Source organism: Takifugu rubripes, chromosome 16 (assembly GCF_901000725.2).
Source record: "Takifugu rubripes chromosome 16, fTakRub1.2, whole genome shotgun sequence".
In the NCBI taxonomy this organism is placed as follows: domain Eukaryota; kingdom Metazoa; phylum Chordata; class Actinopteri; order Tetraodontiformes; family Tetraodontidae; genus Takifugu; species Takifugu rubripes.
This window is the reverse complement of record NC_042300.1, coordinates 3,144,640-3,162,987: the sequence shown is the minus strand read 5'-3', so window position 1 is coordinate 3,162,987 and position 18,348 is coordinate 3,144,640. Positions and strand designations below refer to the sequence as shown.

Sequence of the window (18,348 nt, the reverse complement as noted above, 5' to 3'; positions counted from 1 at the left end):
TACGAAGTCAGCCGATATAATAGACAGATTTATACATATATCATAGAGATGGATCCAGATGAGTCTTTTTTTTTTTTTAGAAGCAATGTCGGGGCATCGTCTCTCCTTAATAGGGCTTTATTCTGACAGGGCAACCGGAAGTCATCAGTGTAACTGTAATGGTCTCTCAAATTTAACATTAGCTTTAGCATTCAGTGTTCTTACGAGGACGATGCAGGTACTAGTCTCTTTCAAATCGTTGAAAGACATTAGTAGCATCAAGCATGTATCTATCTGTTTAAATCAGAAATTAAAACATTTTTGACAGTATTCCGGTTCGTCTTTGGAATTTACAACGTGGTACCCTCGGTAGGATTCACTTTTACTCGTCATAAAAGTTGCCCGCTGCTAAATTTTTAATTTCACATACTCTGTCGACTAATGGTGCCAAGAACCAGGCAAGTGTTAGGTTGTTTGGTTTAACAGCACGATGAGGGTTGGATTAAGAGCTACACACCTTATCAACAGAATCTTCACTCATTCTGTCGGCTCGGCTTCAGCAGGTGAGAACAGCTGAACTATTGACCATTTTATATCTGTTGCATTTTTATTTCAGTTAAATCAACTTGAGTTGGACGGCATGTTTCTTAGCAAACGGTGTATAAAATTGTCAATAATAATCCGCGTTGTGCGGCTGTTCGCACAGTCCGATGGCGAACAGCTCACATCAAACTTCTCTGCAGCTCCTCAGATGAGAGCAGGGGGTCCAGATCCTCCCTGCTGCGACACCTGACCTCCAAAATACAAGCCACTGGCCCCATTACGGTGGCAGAGTACATGAGAGAGGTGCTGACCAACCCTCTGATGGTGAGATCTTCACTAATCCTTTGACTTTTCCATGTGGACAAATGTCAAACTGTCCTTTGGCCACTTGGGGGCAGCAGAACATTGGTTACAGTCCTAACTGATTAGTTTAACTTGTTTAGACATTTTTGCATCGGAGCGAGTCTTGTTAACGTTGCATTTTATTGAAATGTTTGATTTTATGTTTATGTGAATCATCATTTTTGATGTGTGTCTGCTCTCAGGGATATTATGTCAGAAACGACATGCTGGGACCTGATGGAGATTTCATCACATCACCTGAAATCAGTCAGATTTTCGGAGAGGTGAGTTAATCTGTTCAGTTATTGTTCAATCTACTAAAAACAGCGGTTGAGCTGCCAAGGTTCAGACCTCAAACCAACATGTTCAGTATTTATTTTGTTTGTCAGTTGATTGGCGTTTGGATCATCAGTGAGTGGATCGGAGCCGGTCGGCCCAAACAGCTGCAGCTGGTGGAGCTGGGACCGGGAAAAGGATCGCTGGCCGCCGACATCCTCAGAGTAAGATGCAGCTCATTTGTGCTGTATAAAATAAACACATGTTCTAGGAGGCAAGAACCTGCCTTCAAAGTTTGAACATGATAAATTCTGTTAAAATAATCTGGAGGAGAAAAAAACCCCAAAAAGATAATTACACAGAGGAAAACTTTTGAGTAGAAAAGGATAAAAACATTTAGGTGAAACTAGTTTAATCTTCTCTGTAGTCAGAAGGTTTCAGAGGCAACTGTTCTCCAGCAGGGGGCGCTCCTATCAGAGACTACAGACCCTAAAACAAACGACTACAACTTGTTTGTGCTGCAGGTTTTCACACAGCTGCACTCTGTGATTGGTGATGCCTCCGTCTCCCTCCACCTGGTGGAGGTCAGTCCGGTGCTGAGTCGCATCCAGGCCCAGGAATTAACCAGGACCTGCAGCCATGAGGTGGACAACACTGACACACCAGTTTACTGCAGCGGGGAGACCGCCACCGGCCTGCCTGTGTCCTGGTACCGCCGCCTGGAGGACGTTCCAGCAGGTACCAGAGGGGAGGTTCTGCGGGTGGTCCGTCAGGATGTTCCTACAGGTTCGGCTCTCTCTGCAGGTTTCAGCATCTTCCTGGCTCACGAGTTCTTTGACGCTCTTCCCGTCCACAAGTTTGAGGTAAACTTAGTGAGTTTTGAAGAACCTTTGAAAGGTTTCCAAGGTTTCCTGAGTGGTTCCTGTCTGTGCCAGCGGACTCAGAAGGGCTGGAGGGAGGTGCTGGTGGACATCCACCCGGAGAAGCCGGAGCAGCTGAGGTTTGTTCTGGCCCCGTCGCCCACGCTGGCCTCTTCCGCACTGGTACAGGTCAGCACCCCCCCAGTCATATGACGTGTGTTTACGTTGCAGAAGCGTCTCACTAACCCGTTCTGATGTTTTCCACAGGCAGATGAGAGGCGGAGTCACGTGGAGGTGTGTGCGGAGGGCGGCGTCCTGGTCCAGCAGCTGGCCAGGAGGGTGGCAGAGCACGGAGGGGCGGCGCTGATCGCAGACTACGGCCATGATGGAACCAAGACAGACACGCTGAGAGTGAGACGGTTGTTACAGTCATTAATCCTTCAGTAACGTCAGAAGCAGCTGAAATCCTGAGACGTATTAACAGATGAACCTTGTCTGAGGGGAGAAACACACACGCATGTGTGTCTGCAGGGTTTTAAAGGTCACCGGCAGCACCACGTCCTCGCCGACCCAGGATCAGCTGACCTCACTGCCGACGTGGATTTCAGATACCTGCGCAGGATGGCTGGAGGAGGCGTGGCCTGCATGGGGCCGCTCGCTCAGAGGGCGTTCTTGAAGAACATGGGCATCGACGCCCGAATGCAGGCAAGTGTCGTAACCACGACCTGCTCGCCGTCATACGTGCGGCGCTCAGGCCTGGCCCGGCCTTAAAGGCTTTGACCCAGATCTTGTCTGCAGGTTCTGCTGAGGAACTGCACCGACGCTTCCACGAGGAAGCAGTTGATCAACAGTTACGCCCTGCTGACCGACCCGGCCCAAATGGGCGAGCGGTTCAACTTCTTTTGCCTGCTGCACCACGGCCGGCTGGTCCAACCGCAGGTGCTGACGGGCCTGAAGCTGGAGAAAAGGAGCCCGGCCCAGCTGCCTGTGGCCGGCTTCACCGAGCTCAGTTACTCCTGACCCGACCCGCCTCCAGCAGAACCTCCACTTTGAATGTAAAATTAAAGTGTTTGATTTACACACAGCTGTAAAATGTGATGTCATAAAAGCATCAATAAAACAACAAGAAGTAAACATTTATTCAGAAATCTTGATGTGGTTTATTCACAACAAACGCTGTTTACTGAATCATCCATGAAAGGAATCCTGTTTGGGTTTCTCCACCTTTTAAGTTAGGACTGATATTAATCGAAAGTTGGTGAAAAATATCCACCTTTAATAGTCAACATGAGAAAAAATGTACTTGCGAAAATTAAAGATGAATTCTCAGGATGGAAATATTCGACCCTCTGAACCAGAACCTTTCACACCACAACACTGTGAAAATGTAACCAGTTCCAGTCAGAACCTCAGGCCCATTTAGGCCCCTTTAGGCTGTGCAGACTTCTAAGAAATAATAAGAACATGATAAAATGTTCTGTGGGAGCAGAACGTGTCTCAGGAATCCTCCTTGGCCCATCAGCAGCTTCCCCTCTGCAGATGTTCCCCTGATGCTGAACTCTGGGAAACATCCGGAAGGTTTATGGCTTCATGAGGGAGAAAAAAACTGTTTTCGGTCCGACTCGTCACCATGGCGACGGAGCGCTTCAGCCTGTGGCTCAGGAGGAGAATCAGCAGGGGAGGTGATCCCTTCACTGGCCTCTAGGGGTCCTCCTCCATGTGGTCCAGGTTGGGGGACGTGATGAAGTGTTTGGGGTAGTGCAGGCCTCTCTCGTCAGCGTACTCCTCCCAGCGAGCGTCGTCGCTCTCGTGCGTGATGTAGCGCTCGCCTCGCCGGGTCTCGAACTCTCGGAGGTCCAGCCAGGTCTGGTAGTCCTGTAAGAGCGATCGGTTCGGGGATCAGCTGGAATCACACGGGATTAAAAGGTGTGAAACAGGCATCACCTGCAGCCAGGGGTGACTCAGAGACTTGTCCACGCTGAAGCGCTTCCTCATCTTCACCTGGAGTAGGTTATTGATCAGATCTGTGGCTGTGAGGAAGAGAACATCACCTGTCCATCATAAACGCAAGCATGCACCTGTAATGTGTGTGTGTGTGTGTGTGTGAGTGTGTGTGTATCTCACCCTCCTGAGAAACCTCCTTCCAGGGATTGGGCGGGTACATGAATGCAGCATTCTGGATCTGGTCACTAATTTCTTCGTCCTCGTTAAAGGGGAAGGTTCCGCTCAGGCTGACGTAGATGATGACACCCACCGACCACATGTCCAAGGAGCGGTTGTAGCCTTTACTCCGAAAAACCTCTGGTGGCAGATACGCCGGCGTTCCAACCACAGAGCGACGGAACGACTTCTCCCCGATGATGCGGGCAAAGCCAAAGTCGCAGAGCTTCACCTGGGAGAGAGAATCTCAGAATAACAACGACACAACAGGAAGACGCTGGTGTCTCCAAGAAGAGGTTCTGACCTGAGGGAAGGGTTCTGCAGAGGCCAAGAGAACATTCTCTGGCTTCAAATCACAGTGGACGATGTTCTTGAAGTGTAGATGTCGAAGAGCCACCAAGATCTAAAGAGAGGAGTTCATGTAGAACAGCCATGTCTCAGAAGACAGACCATGTGGAGGTTCTAGACTGCAGAACCACACTAGTGGTTCTAGCGGAACACACATTGGTTCTGACTATGCTGGAGCTGACCTGTGTTCCCAGGAACTTGGTGAGGCGTTCAGGCAGCCGGTGTCTCTCACTGGACAGGATCATGTCCAACATGTCTCCATGCAGCTTCTCCATGACCACAAAGACCCGCTCGGGCGTCTCGAACATGCCCTCCAGGTTGACGATCCCCGGGTGGTGAAGGTTCTGTGAGGAACACGCTGCACTTCAGGATTTGAGTCAGGGTGGGTGTGACACTGAGCTGCTGGGAGTTGCACCTGCAGGATGGCCACCTCGTTCCTCAGCTGGCTCTCCTGCTTGGTAGGGAACCTCATCTTATCGATGATCTTTATGGCCACGTCTCTGCCGCTCTTCCTGTGTTTACCTGCAGTCAGTACAGTCGTGGTTATTGCAGGGTTAAGTGGAAACGGCTTAATTCTTCATTGTGGTTGTGCACCAGGCCTTGGTGGCTCCTGTGGTCACGTGACTGACCTCCATAGACGATCCCAAACTGTCCGGAGCCGAGGACGTCGTCAGCAAAGATCTGATACACTGAGCTGATATCCTGAACAACAAAGAGCACAAACGTTTGAGTGGAAACAGAAATAAGTCCACCTTTAAGCCTGAGACCATCTCCAGGAGCGACAACTCACCACGGGTTCCCGTATCTGGCAGTTTGACACCGATATGCTGAGTTCCTCTGAGGAGACAAAAGAAGAGAGCTTCTCTGAAACAGCAGCAGGTTCTTGTCCCCCTGACCAGCAACTCTCTGAGTTCAGCTGAGTCTCTGGTTCTCCAACACAGGAGGAAGCTCGTAGAAGCTAACAGGTTGTGGGGGAGTTTCCATTCATGAGCCAGTATTGATCTGAGCTCTCTGGTGGGATCAATGCCAGTCGGCCTGCTGACATCTGGGTCACCATCAGGACACTTTATGTAACACAAACAGAAGCTGCAGCTGGAACATTTAAACCTTCATATGTGCCGTCCCAACAGCTTCAAAGAGCCATACTGATCACGTCTGATCAGCTCCAAACAGACAACAGTTACTGACTGGCCTGAATGAGCTCTACAGCCAGCCAGCAGGGGGCGCTGGTCCATCACTGACCGCACCGACATTTCAGGACGTTTCTGAAGGATTTTGTGGATGTGGAATATTTACCTGCACAGGTGAAGCTGCTGATACTGGTGGAGTTTATGTATCTTATCAACTGTGTGGCATGTTTTGTTTTTTTTCAAAACGACTTTATGTACATTTATTTATTGTTTTCTTTACAGTGAGCATTATCAGAGTCAAAGGTTGCCCGTCGGCCTCCTGTTGTTATGGTGATGAGGGTGACCCAGGTCTGGTTACATCATCTGTCCATTAAATCATTGGAGCACGTTGATGGATTGTATTGCAAACATCTATTTTTAGAGCAGCATTAATTACTACATGGATAAAAACAAAGCAGCCTGTTTCTGCTAAAGTACAAATACTTTCTAATAATACACAATAATAAAAAGCCAACCTGTCCTTCCTGCTGAGCTAAGTTGAGCTAATGCTGCTTTTAGATGAAACTAAAAAGCATTCTGACCCCAGATGAGTCGGCCAGAAAATCCACAGAAATCCTTCAATCATGTTAAAATGTCAGCAGGCTGCGTGTGTGTGAGTGAGTGAGTCTGTGTGTGTGTGTGTGTGTGAAATGGGTAGAAATCATTGGCTACTCACTGGGGCCCTTCCCGTGGCTCAGCCCGGGGCCAATGCTGGTTTTGGGTGTGACGGGCATCATTGCCTGTCGAATGGACCACTCCCAGCTGTGGCCCACGTCCCTCCCGATGCCAGACGCCACCAGGACAGGATTGTGCAGGCTTCCATGATCCTCCCCAACGTAGTACACCATGATGGCAGTGATCACTTCAAAGCAGTGCGGGTGACTGCCCTGAGGGAGATGACTGAAGTCTTGTGCCGGCTCCACCTGAAGGATCTCAGACAGTGGGATCTCCTGCAGGGACAAATGGAAGAAGCTGAAGAACTGGGGGGGGTCAGTTCTTCTGAACAATTTGCTCAGAACACCCTCGGCTGGAACAATTACACTCCCATCCACCCATCATCTATCCATCATCAACTTTGCTTAAAGGGCAGGACGTTGTCGTGGCCCCTTATGGACAAAGAGCCAGAGAAAAGGTAGGAGGGCCCCCTGGGGTCCCAGAACCGACCCTCTGTCTGGCTCAGCCTCCTTCCTCGTCCTGCTCAGGCTTCAAAGGATCTCTGCGGTGAAGGTCGATGGGCAAGAAGAGGAAGAGGTGCAGCCTCTTGTCTGAGCTTTTACAGGGAGAAAAGCTTTTCCTCAGAAAATCAAGATCAATGAGACTCTGAGTGTCCACCACTGGCAGGTGGAAACTACTTTATCCTCTATAAGAGTGCAGACAGGAAGCTCCATCAATGATTCTAATGTTTCGTTGGTAACTGGATGGAAACATCAAGAAGCTCCACCTGTTGTCATTGACACAGAAGACAATGACTCAGTCATTCTGCTGTTGTGGTTTAACTAGGACCCAGAACACCAGTGAACGTCTGACAAATAAATATTTATGTCACTGCACTTATGTGAGGTTTTCTTAATGCATGTACAAAGTTCTGTTTTCACTGGGTCAGTCTTGAGTGTCCCCAGTCCCCCTCCAGTCTCTGTCCCCCTCCAGTCTCAGTCCCCCTCCAGTCTCTGTCCCCCTCCAGTCTCTGTCCCCCTCCAGCCTGTTGCTGCTTTGTTTGGCCCAGCAGCTGAAACCAGAGCTGGACATGGCAGCTCTCTTACCTTGTAAAACTTGGCTCCACTTTCATTCTGAAACAGAGTCAGACTCTTGGTGTCCAGCCTCCAGAAATGTCTCTTCCTCTGACAAACAGACAACATAGGTAAATGGTAAATAACTGGGGAAATGGAGGTATATGACATAACATATTATTTCCGTTGTTTTTGTTCAGATTGCTGCGGAGAAGGTCGGGCAGCACTGCAGATGTTATCAGTGTGATGTCTTTTCTCTCACCAGGTTGTCACAGTTGGTGTAATGCACCATCCACCCCTCCTTCACCACTGTGGAGCTTTTCCTCTTGGTGTGCTTGATGGACTGAACAACACGCATCAGGGGGATGTTACTGCTGGTGGATGGGCTGAACACCACACAAACACATTTTAGCAGGTGTAATATGCTTTACAGTCATGTAAAACAGTCATCAGCTATCCTGAATGGATCAATCCCAGCTGTAAAGTCACCCTAACCCCCCTGTAGGTCACCTGATGGCTCTGAGAGTCTCTTCATCCTTCTCGCCGTCTGTACAGGGGCCTTCGATGTCATCAGGGGTGGGAAGCTCATCCTGGTCCTCCATGCTGTGACCGCCATCACTGTTACCATCACTGATGTCGACCTCCATCGTGGCCTCTGAGTCTGGACTGGGGCTCGTTGGGTCTGGACAAATGGTGATATGATTTCTGCTTCAGGAAGACTCAAAACATGCGTTTTGCTGTCTCCTGTTGCGCCCGCCGTCATCAAACAATGACGCACCCACAGCAACAGAAGCAACTCCGTGCATTTCATTTGTTGCTCAATGTAAACGCGGCTCACCTCCGTTAAAGTCGACCTCACCGAGACACTCTCGCGGGACTTTGGCTGCGCATCTCTTATGACAGTTGAATTTACAATCTAAAGAGGAGACATGCTGAGTGTTGAGGAGGAAAGGACAGCAGTAGAGGTATTCATCCATTTTAGACCTAGATATCCTGTTGAAGGCAAAAATCCAACGATTAAAGGTGAAATAACCTTTGCATTGCATCCCCTGGCGGAAGAGACCCTTCAGCAGGCGCTTGCAGTACTGGCAGATGGTGGGACGAGTATAAGTGTGGATGGAAAAGGTGTGAGGAACTTTGACTCGACCCAGGACCATCTTCTCCATCCAGATGGGACGACCACTCAGCAGAGAGTTATGCTTCCCAGTCGCCAGGAGGGGGCGCTGGGATAAAAGAGAGGGTTATTCAGAGGGTTAGAACAAGGACCAGAACTGGTCCAAGGAACTGAACAGACAATATTCAGACAACTAAAGGTTGGGACATTCATTACACACTTACAGCTGTGGAACAATGTCTTATATCCTTAATTCAAGACATGTTTCCACCCTGATTGTAAAGGAACTAAAGGGAAATTAAGCTAGTGTCAGTGTCCCAGAGGTTCAGCTAATACAGGCATGTCCAAAGTCCGGCCCGCGGACCGTGAGATTTCATACGGCCCGCAACTTCAGTCTTACAATGTATTATTTATGGCCCGCTGGCACTAACAGAATAAATAAATCACTAAAATGTAATTCCTCCTTTCTTGTAGATCTTGTAAAAGACAAGAGCAAAATGTACTTGTTTTAAACTTGAATGATAACAGACAACTTTGCATTACATTTATCAAACTCATGGAAATTTAAGGTATTCCATACAGTTCAGTGTTCAATGTTATCTGACTCTATGAATTAAAGGCAGAATTGTGTTTTTAGAGTTGTTCACGTCTGCCTGAGTGGCTTATATTTGGTTACACTGCCATTTGAAAAATAAAGAGAATTGTGACAATGAAAATTGTTTTATAATAGTGTACATTTGCATGTAACTTTTCTGGTTAAAAAAACATCAGAAGGATCTACTGGCCCCCGGGCATCTTCACGTTATCAAATCTGGCCTCTTTGCAAAAAGTTTGGACACCGCTGAGCTAAAACAACACATTTACAAAACTGTTCCCTCATGGTGCAAGTGGAGCAGTGATGAAATCTTTTCTATGCTCAAACAATGCCTCTCCTTGTGCAGTGTGCACAGAATGGACTGGAGGCAGGAAGCATGTGACACAATGAGCCTGAATTTGTACACAACACTTTGTACACAACCTTTCCTCGGAAGTTCTACCTTGTGACTTGCGGTTCGGTTCTGATGTGAGTAAACGTGTGTCTAAATACCTTTTTAAGTAAAGAACAAACTGACTTTGAAGTCCAGTAGCCTCCCACTGCAGAGACAGAAAATGTCTGGACAGAAGGATGGTGTTCATCATCTGTCGAGCCTCTTTATTTAAAAAAGCTTTTGACGGTTAAAATGGACTCTACTGAAAGAGTTCTGTTCGATGTGACAGTTCCTCCTCTGTTTTCTGTCCTAGACGTGGACCCTTCTCTTGAGGACGTCCTAACTCCTCACTGCAGCCCTCTGTTGAGATGTTTATGAAATGATGTTTGTGGAAACTGATCGGGATGGGGCTGAGCTGGAAACCTGTTGAGGGTCTCGGTTTATTTGAGGGGAATGAAGCTGAACTGATGAGGCCACGGTCTCGATGTATAAAGTCCTTAACTCTGGTTTGCTGCTTTACCGGGGACAAATCATTTCCTTACTGATGAGGAATAACACACCTACTGGGAAACAGTCGGCACTTTTTACTACTACAAACACAAAATCCTGCTGCGTGTGTGTGTACGTGTGTATGCACCGCCTGACAAAGCTGATAAAAGTTTGTCTGTTCCAGTTAGCATGAAGCAGCGGCTGTGACTCATTTGTGCGCTTGTTTGCATGCGATGGAAAATCCAGTGGTTCGCCTGAAGGCAGCAGAGCGTGTCAGAGACACTGGGAACCGACTGGTCCAGCCAACACCATGCTAATGTTAAGCTCAGATCCTGCATTTCACTGTTGTTTCATTTGACGTGACAACAGCCTGTTTCTCTCCAGACAGGCAAACTTCCACCAGCAGAGTCATTGTGAAGATCTTTTCAGTTATTTAAACTGTAATTCTGATCTCATCTCACTGGTGAACCAGTTAAACCAGTGCTTTTTTGGTGGCGTTGGGGAGACGGGCAGGCACGATTACACCTACAGGCAGCCACAGAGCTCAACAGCAGCTGGTCTAAACACCACTCTGCTGCAGACCACAAAGGTCCACAATAGCATGTTTCTGGTCAGATTATAAAGAGATTAACCTGAAACCACAACAGTACCTCCTCCTGAGGTGTGGGGCTGAACTCTGTGGATGGAGGACGAGCCACAGACAAGATGGCACCTGGCAGAGAGATGTTAGACAGCCTTCTCTTCCTGGCACCGCTGCAGTTGTTGGGGATCTTGAAAGCACAGCGTTTGTGGTAGTTCAGTCCACATCCTACAGGACAGGAAACTCTGTCAGAAGTTAGATCCTGCAGTTTTGTTTTAAGCTGATGCCCACACCTGCTGTGATCTTCAGCAGGAAAAATGTCTGAGTTCCTACCTTCGCACTTGAGGCCCTGTCTGACCAGCCCCCACAGCATCTCCCCACACTCATCACAGAAGGCCGGAGCCTTGTAGGAGTGCACATATAGCATGTGAGGTCGGATCTGAAAGTCTTCAGCTGTAGCCAAAGCTGGAATGAGCAGAAAGAGAGAGCATTTAAACACCCGAGCATCATTGATCAACACCACTGATCTTCCCCCTACACGAGCCTGGTCCTGCTCAAGGTTTCTTCCTGTTAAAGGGGAGCTTTTCCTTGCCACTGTTGCTTGTTGGGGTCAGGCCCTGGGATTCTGGAAAGGGTCTAGAAACAATTTTGATTGTAACAGACGCTATATAAATAAAGATTGATTGATTGATTGATAGGGTTTGAACCACAATTCCACAGAATGACTTGGTCACTTGAAGTGACCTTTTAAAAATAAAAGTGACTCTTGCTTCCGTTTATAATCTATGAAACATTCATTCAACACAAGTGAAACTTCTCTGGGTCTAAAAAAAGGACATTTTATTTCTGAAACCACACGAGGCCAACACTGGCTTTGGTTTGGACGGCCCGTGGTTTTGCTGTAAGCCGCCACACAACCACTTCACCTGAACTGCTTACCACGTGGCTGTAATGACAAATTTTTGCTTCTTTCTTCCTTCTATCTGATAAAATAATAACAGAGAAGCGAGCAAGCTGTGCAAAGTTTGCAGCAGAAGCAGGAGGAGGAGGAAGTGGTCGTGGGTTTCTGTTGCTCCTCACATTTATTACGCTGCTGCTGCTCTGCTACAGACTCTCTGAATATGAGTGTGTCTTTGTACCCAAACTCCTCACAGGAAATAAAGATCCTACACACAATAACAGCAATGAGAGTTCAGCCACAGCACGACCCAGGTGACATCAGTACGGAGGAACTCTAACCTCCGCGGTAGGAAAGGGAAAACAAAACAATGGGAACAAAACATGTGTGAAGCATGCACAAATCAGACCGTTACATCAGGACACACCTGTTTAAAAGTGATAAAAGCTATGTGTTATTAAAACAATGAAGGCTTTTTATGATTCTACACTTGTGTTTAATCATTTGTTATCATTCTAAGAGAATAAGACTGCTCAATGGCAAAATAAACAAATATAAGTGAACAACAGTTGCGTACCAGAAAGCACCACCTCCACCAGATCACCTTCCTGGATCTCCTCAGTGGAAGTCAGACGCTGCAGGATGTTCTCTGAGTTCAGGTTGTGGCGGAACAGCAGAATCTTCTCATACATCCCAAAAAATCCACATTCAGGGAACTGAAGAGGAAAAGAAGGCAGTGGGTCATTTTGAAGAGGTTCCACAATTAACTGTAAAATGTGGATTCAATTAAACAGTGATGAGAGAAGTTTGAAACCCGTCTTCACGTGTTTTAAATAGAATGTTTTTACAGGAAGCACTGACGATGTTTTCATGCTCTTTTTGTGTTTCAGCATTCAAAAATGTCAAACTTAAACAGAGACACAAATCTAGCAAAAAAGGTCAAATATTGTTCTTGTGTGAGAGCTGTTTGAAATTCTGTCTTTAAATGATCCTTTTGTCAGAAAAATAAAAAGATGAAATGTTTAAACTCCTTCAGCAACCGTTACAGGTTGTGCTGTGCTGGTGAAGCAGGTGATGCAGCTTCCTGTTCCGAGTAGCTCGGAGCATTAGCAGGATGTTAGCAGCAGGCAGGTCGAATGCAGCGTGGATCCTGCAGAGCATGTTCACAGCAGGAAACCAGACACTCAACTTTACACACACACACACACACACACACACACACACACACACACAATTCAGGGTGATACTACAGTCGACAACAGGTAAACTATATGGGAAATAAAGTGTATATTTCCTCTTCTAGTAACACCAATACGCCCATCATTCCCAGTAGCTGGGAACAGTCCAAGCTCACGTTTAATTTGACTTTACATCTTTTGTAGTTGTTTAATATCACTTAGCATCGTTTGTGCTAAATTAGTGCATCTTTTTGCTCATTGTTGGGTTTATTTCCGTGCTTATGTCATTCCGCTCTCTGGTGAATGACCCCTGCTCTACAGCCTCAACCCAATCCTTTGACGACACCTACGTCAAACAATTTTAGAATAAAATCATTTAAAAAGACCACTTAGGAAGCTTGGGGCCTTTCAGCCTGCCGCAGCTCTGAGGAGGGCGTCTGCACACACCAGAAATAAAATCACTTCTCTTTTGCTGCCATGACAACCAATCTGGGCTGCATCCAATCACGTCAGCCTTAGTTGTCAGCTGACGGCTTCTGGGAGGTGAGCAGAGATGCGCTCTTAATATTCTCTTAATGGACAGGAGCGTGTTTAATACACAGTGATCCGCTCTTGATGGTTAATCCTCCATTAACCAGGCTCAACCTAACACACATGCACGCGTGCATGCACACACAGACAGAGGGAGGCATACACGCAAAAATCCTTTCCGCATTCTCCAACATCCTCACATTTCATGGGGACGCTGTGGTGGAGCTGGGTCAAAAACTCCAGGCTCTGCTGTGACCTTTGACCCCCCCCATACATGACCTGGAGGAACATCCAGCACATCTAAATTTGTGCTGCTGACACCTGCTATGAGAGTTCCTGGAGTCCAATCATCGTTAACATCAAGACATTTCAGAAGGCCAAAGAAAAATCTGCTACCAGGATGGAGGGATGACAATTGACAAATATCATTTATTGATCCACTACATTTCTAAAAGCTTGCTTCTCTGTGAGGAAGATGATCTCAGGAGTAGTGATATGTGCAGTTAGCTGAGGCTCACACGTGGACCTGATGAAGGTGAAGAGCAGCGTGGCCCCTGGCGGGTCAAAGGTCACCAAATTAAGAGTTGAAATTCTAAAGAATGTGAACAAACACAACTCTGAGGCTGGGACCACAAATGGGATCTGATCAGAGTCAAAACACGGCACTGAATGTCAATCAGTAATTTCACCAGTTAACCAGAGTGGCTCAAACCAGAAAGAAGAAATAGAAGATGATCTAATTCCAAAGGATAACACACACACCCACGCACGTCACTGTGATCACTTCCTCTTCAGTGTGCGTGTGTGTGTGTGTAATGAAGTGACCTCAGTGTTGCAGGAAACACTGAGGTATAATAACTGTTCCAAAATAATACTGCACAGCTCCACCTGCGCATTAGCTGTTCTGTGTAACTGATGTGTATGACGTCCATGAGATCCCACTAGGACCAGTTCAACTAGGCTGAGGGAGTGAGTGGCTCCAGCTCTAGACCAGATGTCTTTTGAAGGAATTCCGGGAGCCACTGCTAGCTTCTAAACCAACAGCTGGAAGCAAGAGCCAATAACAAGGATCAAAGACTCTTAAAGATGCTCCATTGATGTTGTTGATGGTTTTACTGACTGATTGCAGCCAGAAACATCCCCAAGTGATGAGGCTAATGAGCATCAAACATCCCACTTGGCTGAATGATGGGATCCTCCTGAGGGAGCTAACCTGCTGTAGATTTACAGGGTGAGGGATCGGGAGCTGAAGTATGAAGAAACAACAGAGGAGAAGCCAGAATCCAGATGGTTTTTGAGTCCATTGTAACACCAGAGACAGTTGTGAAGTCACGTGTGGGACAAGCTGACCGACTAGGCTAAATGAGAGCAGCATATCTACCCAGGTTCAGACAGCAGCTGTGCTTCAGCATCAAGAATCAACTGGAAAGCCGTCTGATGACTCTGCCCATGGAGCCGGAACATTTAAGCTGCCTTCGCTAAAAGCTGAGAGAGGAAATGAGTTGAAGCCTAATGGCCGTAAACTCAGAACACTGGAGGGGAGAAACGAGCTGCCACTCTCAAAAAGGCAGATTATCACAGATTCTAGCAGCAGCCAAAGGCTGAAGAAGACAGGTGCTAGACAGGGAAGCTGTGCTGCACCTCCACAGCAGAAGAGTTCCACATCTGTGCAGCTCACAGTGTCCTTCTCCTGATGCCCCATCACAGCGACACCAGCAAGATGATTGTGGGCCAGTATTTGTTCCTGTTTTGATGCTTGACTTTTCTCTGAGCTTTAATATTGGATGACCTTCGTGTTGATCTTAACGACCTGTTTCCTCTGATTTACCTGTTTACATGTACTGGCTGTGGGTCAGCTGACCGATTACCCCCACAGTTCTGATAAAAACCTTTGGTGTTTCCTGGCAAAATAAATCTATTTTTACACAACTATTACACAAACACTTCCTGTCCAGAAGAACTGAAGTTTAGCTCACAATGTTTCTATTCCTGCTCAAGATAAACCAAGTGATGACCTAAGTTACTGAAGAACGTTCACTCATGGAGACACAAATCCAATGGTTTAAAATAGGGAGTTTGCTTTCGGTAGTTTATGGAATTCATTCACATGACGTGGGACCAAAACTCCAAAAGCTGCTTTTTCAGTGAGGAGCATCAAGGAAGAACACTGTTAATTCCCCCAAAAACCTTCCTGCCAGTGAAAAGGAACAGGAGTGAGCAGAGCTGGGCTGAGGAGGAAAAGTGACGGTGACCGGGCCGAACACACCAACGTCTCTGGAAATGTCCGAAGATTCTTTCCTACAGACTTCAGCTGTCAGCCAGGTTCCACATCACCTCTTCTAACACAACCCACTCCTACAGAGGGAAGTTCAATGTGCTGACACAGCCATGGCAGACAGGAAGTGACCCTCCCTTTAGAGGGGAGGACTCGGCTTCCTTCTCCAGATGTCACAAGTAAAAGGATGAGACCACACCCGTGGAGCTGGAGGAGCATCTGTGGAGACGGCTCCACACACTGAAGCTGGTCCAGCAGGTAAACCAGGGGTTTCACAAACAACAGCAAAGAGAAGCAAAAAGTGTGTGAAGGCCTTAAGGTAAAGAAGGAAACAATATACAGGCAAGAGAAAACATCCATTTATGGGTTTTCTCTGAATAAGATTTTGGGATTTCATAATATCAGAAAAGTTACATTAAAAGTTAACATTACAAATTTGTTGTTTATGGGATCCGCGGTGGTGTGATGGTACCTTCTGATCCACGATGGAGCAGACCAGCTCTCTGACAGCTGACAGTGACTGGTCACAGGGGTCAAGGGTCACCGTCTCCCTGGTGAGTCCAATCTGGAGCAGAAAGGAGACTCCATGAATGGAGCCCCGTGAGTTTGTGCGGCTGGGGGCTGTCTGGCTGCCATTAGAAAACCGGCTGCAGAGAGTGGCAGGCGGGCTGGGGGATGGTGACGGCGTGGGAGGGGCCATGTGATGAGTGGGGGCAATGAAAGAGCGTGGGGACGCCGGCGGCGGGCTGCTGTCGGCCGACATTGGCTGCTATCTCTGACGTTGTCCGGGCAGCAGAGAGCTTTCAAATGGAAAAGACATAAAAAAAACTGCCTTCAGGTTCAGTCAGTCAAACATGATGTGTCCCTCCGTCTCAACGTGGACAAAGGTGTCCCCTCACTGAGGTATGGCGCAGGCCAGAACAGACCAGATTTCTGAAATAAAAGCTTGACTTCAGGCCTGGATTTTCCAGAGAAACCCTCTGAGAAGCTCTGCAGCTCTGTGGTTGGACTGTTTTCACCAGCTGCACCTGTTGACAATGAAAGAAAAGCATCTTAACAATATTTTTTATCAGTAATATACTTAAAGGACTTCTTTTTCCAGCCACTCAGCAATATGAGCCCTAAAGCTGCTTCCTGGCACAGAAACACCGTCTTTATGGTTCTATGTTGCTCACATGTGGAAACATCCTGGAACTAGTTGCCCCGGTCCAAAAACATAAAGCAGATTATAACTGTTGCAACTTCATGTTGCCTTCGGGCTCTTGGATAATTTAAGATGATTCAAATGGGAACGAGAAAACGTCTGTGGTAACTGACATTCTACTGTAACGTAGGCAGAAATATAAACAAAATCAGAGTTTCATAACCCCGATTTTGTTTAGATTTCAGAACTCTACCCCAGGGACAAATCAGAGTAACCTGCTAAAACCTTTTTAAACAGGCCTACATCACCTGTCACATCTGAGGAGAAACATACAGAAAGAATCTTCAACAACATCAAGTCAACAAGTCATACAGTTTCAACTTATATGCTCCTTTTTTATTTACAACAACTTTAAAAGGGCTTTCTCAGAAAGTATGTTGTCCCTATTAAACCTTGTTTTTGATGTAAGACACCACTTAAGCTGCAAAAAAATATTCTAAAATGCAAAATATTATTGCGGTTATCATAGGAACTGTTGTAATTCTTTTAGACATAACTAGAATTTAGTAACAATTCTACAATATTGTGCCACTTTCTAAAAACACAAGGGGTTACAAAACTTCACTAACTTTATTAGAGAACAGAAACAAAGTTTCAGTTGTAAAATACTGAACTGTTCCTGAGACTCTTTTTCTCTTTAGTCGCCCCGGTCCAAAAACATAAAGCAGATTAGTAACTGTTGCAACTTCATGTTGCCTCTTGGAAAACCGGTGTTTTTTCATGGTTTCTCCACAGATGTGTTAATTTATTAATAGAACAGAGCACAATTACAGATAATTATGCTGTCGTTTACTTTAAACTCTTTGCTATTTCCCTTCATCCAATATATTTGATTAAATCATGGCTGAGAGAACATTGACTGTTTTTACACACACACATACATTTTAAGTGTAGATTTAATTTGACTGTAACTCGATAATGTAACTACATATCTTAACATGTAATAAACCAGTTAGCAACACATAAACATATCTACATGTAATTAAGCCATTAAACCAAAATTAGTCTCGTTCTCTTTGACACAGACGGTGCCGTTAATGACATTAAAACACTAGAACGCCACATTATTTTAACTGCTTTAATGAGAAAAGACCAACTTGGAGCAGCAGCGCCAACTTCACCTCATTCACAGGTGAACTCCGCTGTTTCCCGCTTCCACGGAGGAAAATGTGCTTTAAATTCAGCGGCCCGCGGCGGGTCCGGTTACCGGAGAGCAGCCACGGTCGCCCGCGGTCGTTCAGCCCGGAGAAGAGACACTCGGCAGCGGGAAGATCCGGACTTTTCCTCCAAACTTCTCCGGAGAACCGCGGACGAGACGGAAAGCTCGAGCTCCGCGCGAGTCTGTGCACAGCGGCGAGCTGGCGCACGCGCTCGGGGAGGCGGTGCAACGCGAGGAGGTCTCACTCTGGCCTGATTGTGAGACACCGGCCAATAAGAACCGCTCAGAATCTTCTAACCACGCCGCACACGGATGTTACGGAACTAAATTTGGTAACGAATGGCCCCCGCCTAGACGCCCGTTCAGTGTCTAGTTGATTTGTCATGCGATCGTCCGAGTGCAGAGATGACAACGAACACACAAAACATCTAACAACTACACTGGAGAGGAGCAGCGGTGGGCAGAGCTCTTACTCTGACCAGACTTTCACGAACCGAATTAAAAAATGATGAACTGTTGGGGTTAAAAAAAAAAAGTCACATACTTCA

The 18,348-nt window shown here is 46.7% G+C and overlaps 2 protein-coding genes across 7 annotated transcripts; one reads left to right on the top strand and one right to left on the bottom strand.

Moving 5' to 3' along the window:
- The first annotated feature begins 121 nt into the window (after nucleotides 1–121).
- ndufaf7 (NADH:ubiquinone oxidoreductase complex assembly factor 7) lies at nucleotides 122–3,148 on the top strand. 3 transcript variants are annotated; one of them, XM_011611807.2, is made up of 11 exons: nucleotides 122–348; nucleotides 432–542; nucleotides 686–846; nucleotides 1,068–1,148; nucleotides 1,254–1,364; nucleotides 1,665–1,878; nucleotides 1,945–2,003; nucleotides 2,076–2,189; nucleotides 2,268–2,411; nucleotides 2,532–2,705; nucleotides 2,799–3,148. In XM_011611807.2, exons 2-11 carry the CDS (start codon nucleotides 470–472, stop codon nucleotides 3,018–3,020), a joined length of 1,353 nt encoding a protein of 450 aa, XP_011610109.1. In that variant the 5' UTR covers nucleotides 122–348; nucleotides 432–469; the 3' UTR covers nucleotides 3,021–3,148. The 3 variants fall into 3 exon arrangements, with proteins under 3 accessions (XP_011610109.1, XP_003971481.1, XP_029705448.1); XM_003971432.3 differs by having other exon boundaries at nucleotides 122–542; XM_029849588.1 differs by having other exon boundaries at nucleotides 124–542; nucleotides 723–846.
- Nucleotides 3,137–18,123, bottom strand: LOC101061968 (serine/threonine-protein kinase D3). 4 transcript variants are annotated; one of them, XM_011611805.2, is made up of 19 exons: nucleotides 17,763–18,121; nucleotides 15,910–16,465; nucleotides 12,031–12,169; nucleotides 10,889–11,020; nucleotides 10,608–10,783; nucleotides 8,438–8,627; nucleotides 8,243–8,320; nucleotides 7,915–8,086; nucleotides 7,667–7,790; nucleotides 7,438–7,515; nucleotides 6,354–6,627; nucleotides 5,299–5,345; nucleotides 5,138–5,210; nucleotides 4,924–5,030; nucleotides 4,691–4,852; nucleotides 4,465–4,563; nucleotides 4,125–4,392; nucleotides 3,945–4,030; nucleotides 3,137–3,875 (listed from the first exon to the last, which is right to left on the bottom strand). In XM_011611805.2, the coding sequence occupies exons 2-19, from the start codon at nucleotides 16,198–16,200 to the stop codon at nucleotides 3,702–3,704; spliced, it is 2,670 nt and encodes an 889-aa protein (XP_011610107.2). In that variant the 5' UTR covers nucleotides 16,201–16,465; nucleotides 17,763–18,121; the 3' UTR covers nucleotides 3,137–3,701. The 4 variants fall into 4 exon arrangements, with proteins under 4 accessions (XP_011610107.2, XP_029705433.1, XP_011610108.2 ...); XM_029849573.1 differs by having other exon boundaries at nucleotides 3,702–3,875; nucleotides 17,739–18,123; XM_011611806.2 differs by having other exon boundaries at nucleotides 3,702–3,875; nucleotides 17,849–18,123.
- Between the last annotated feature and the right edge of the window lie 225 nt (nucleotides 18,124–18,348).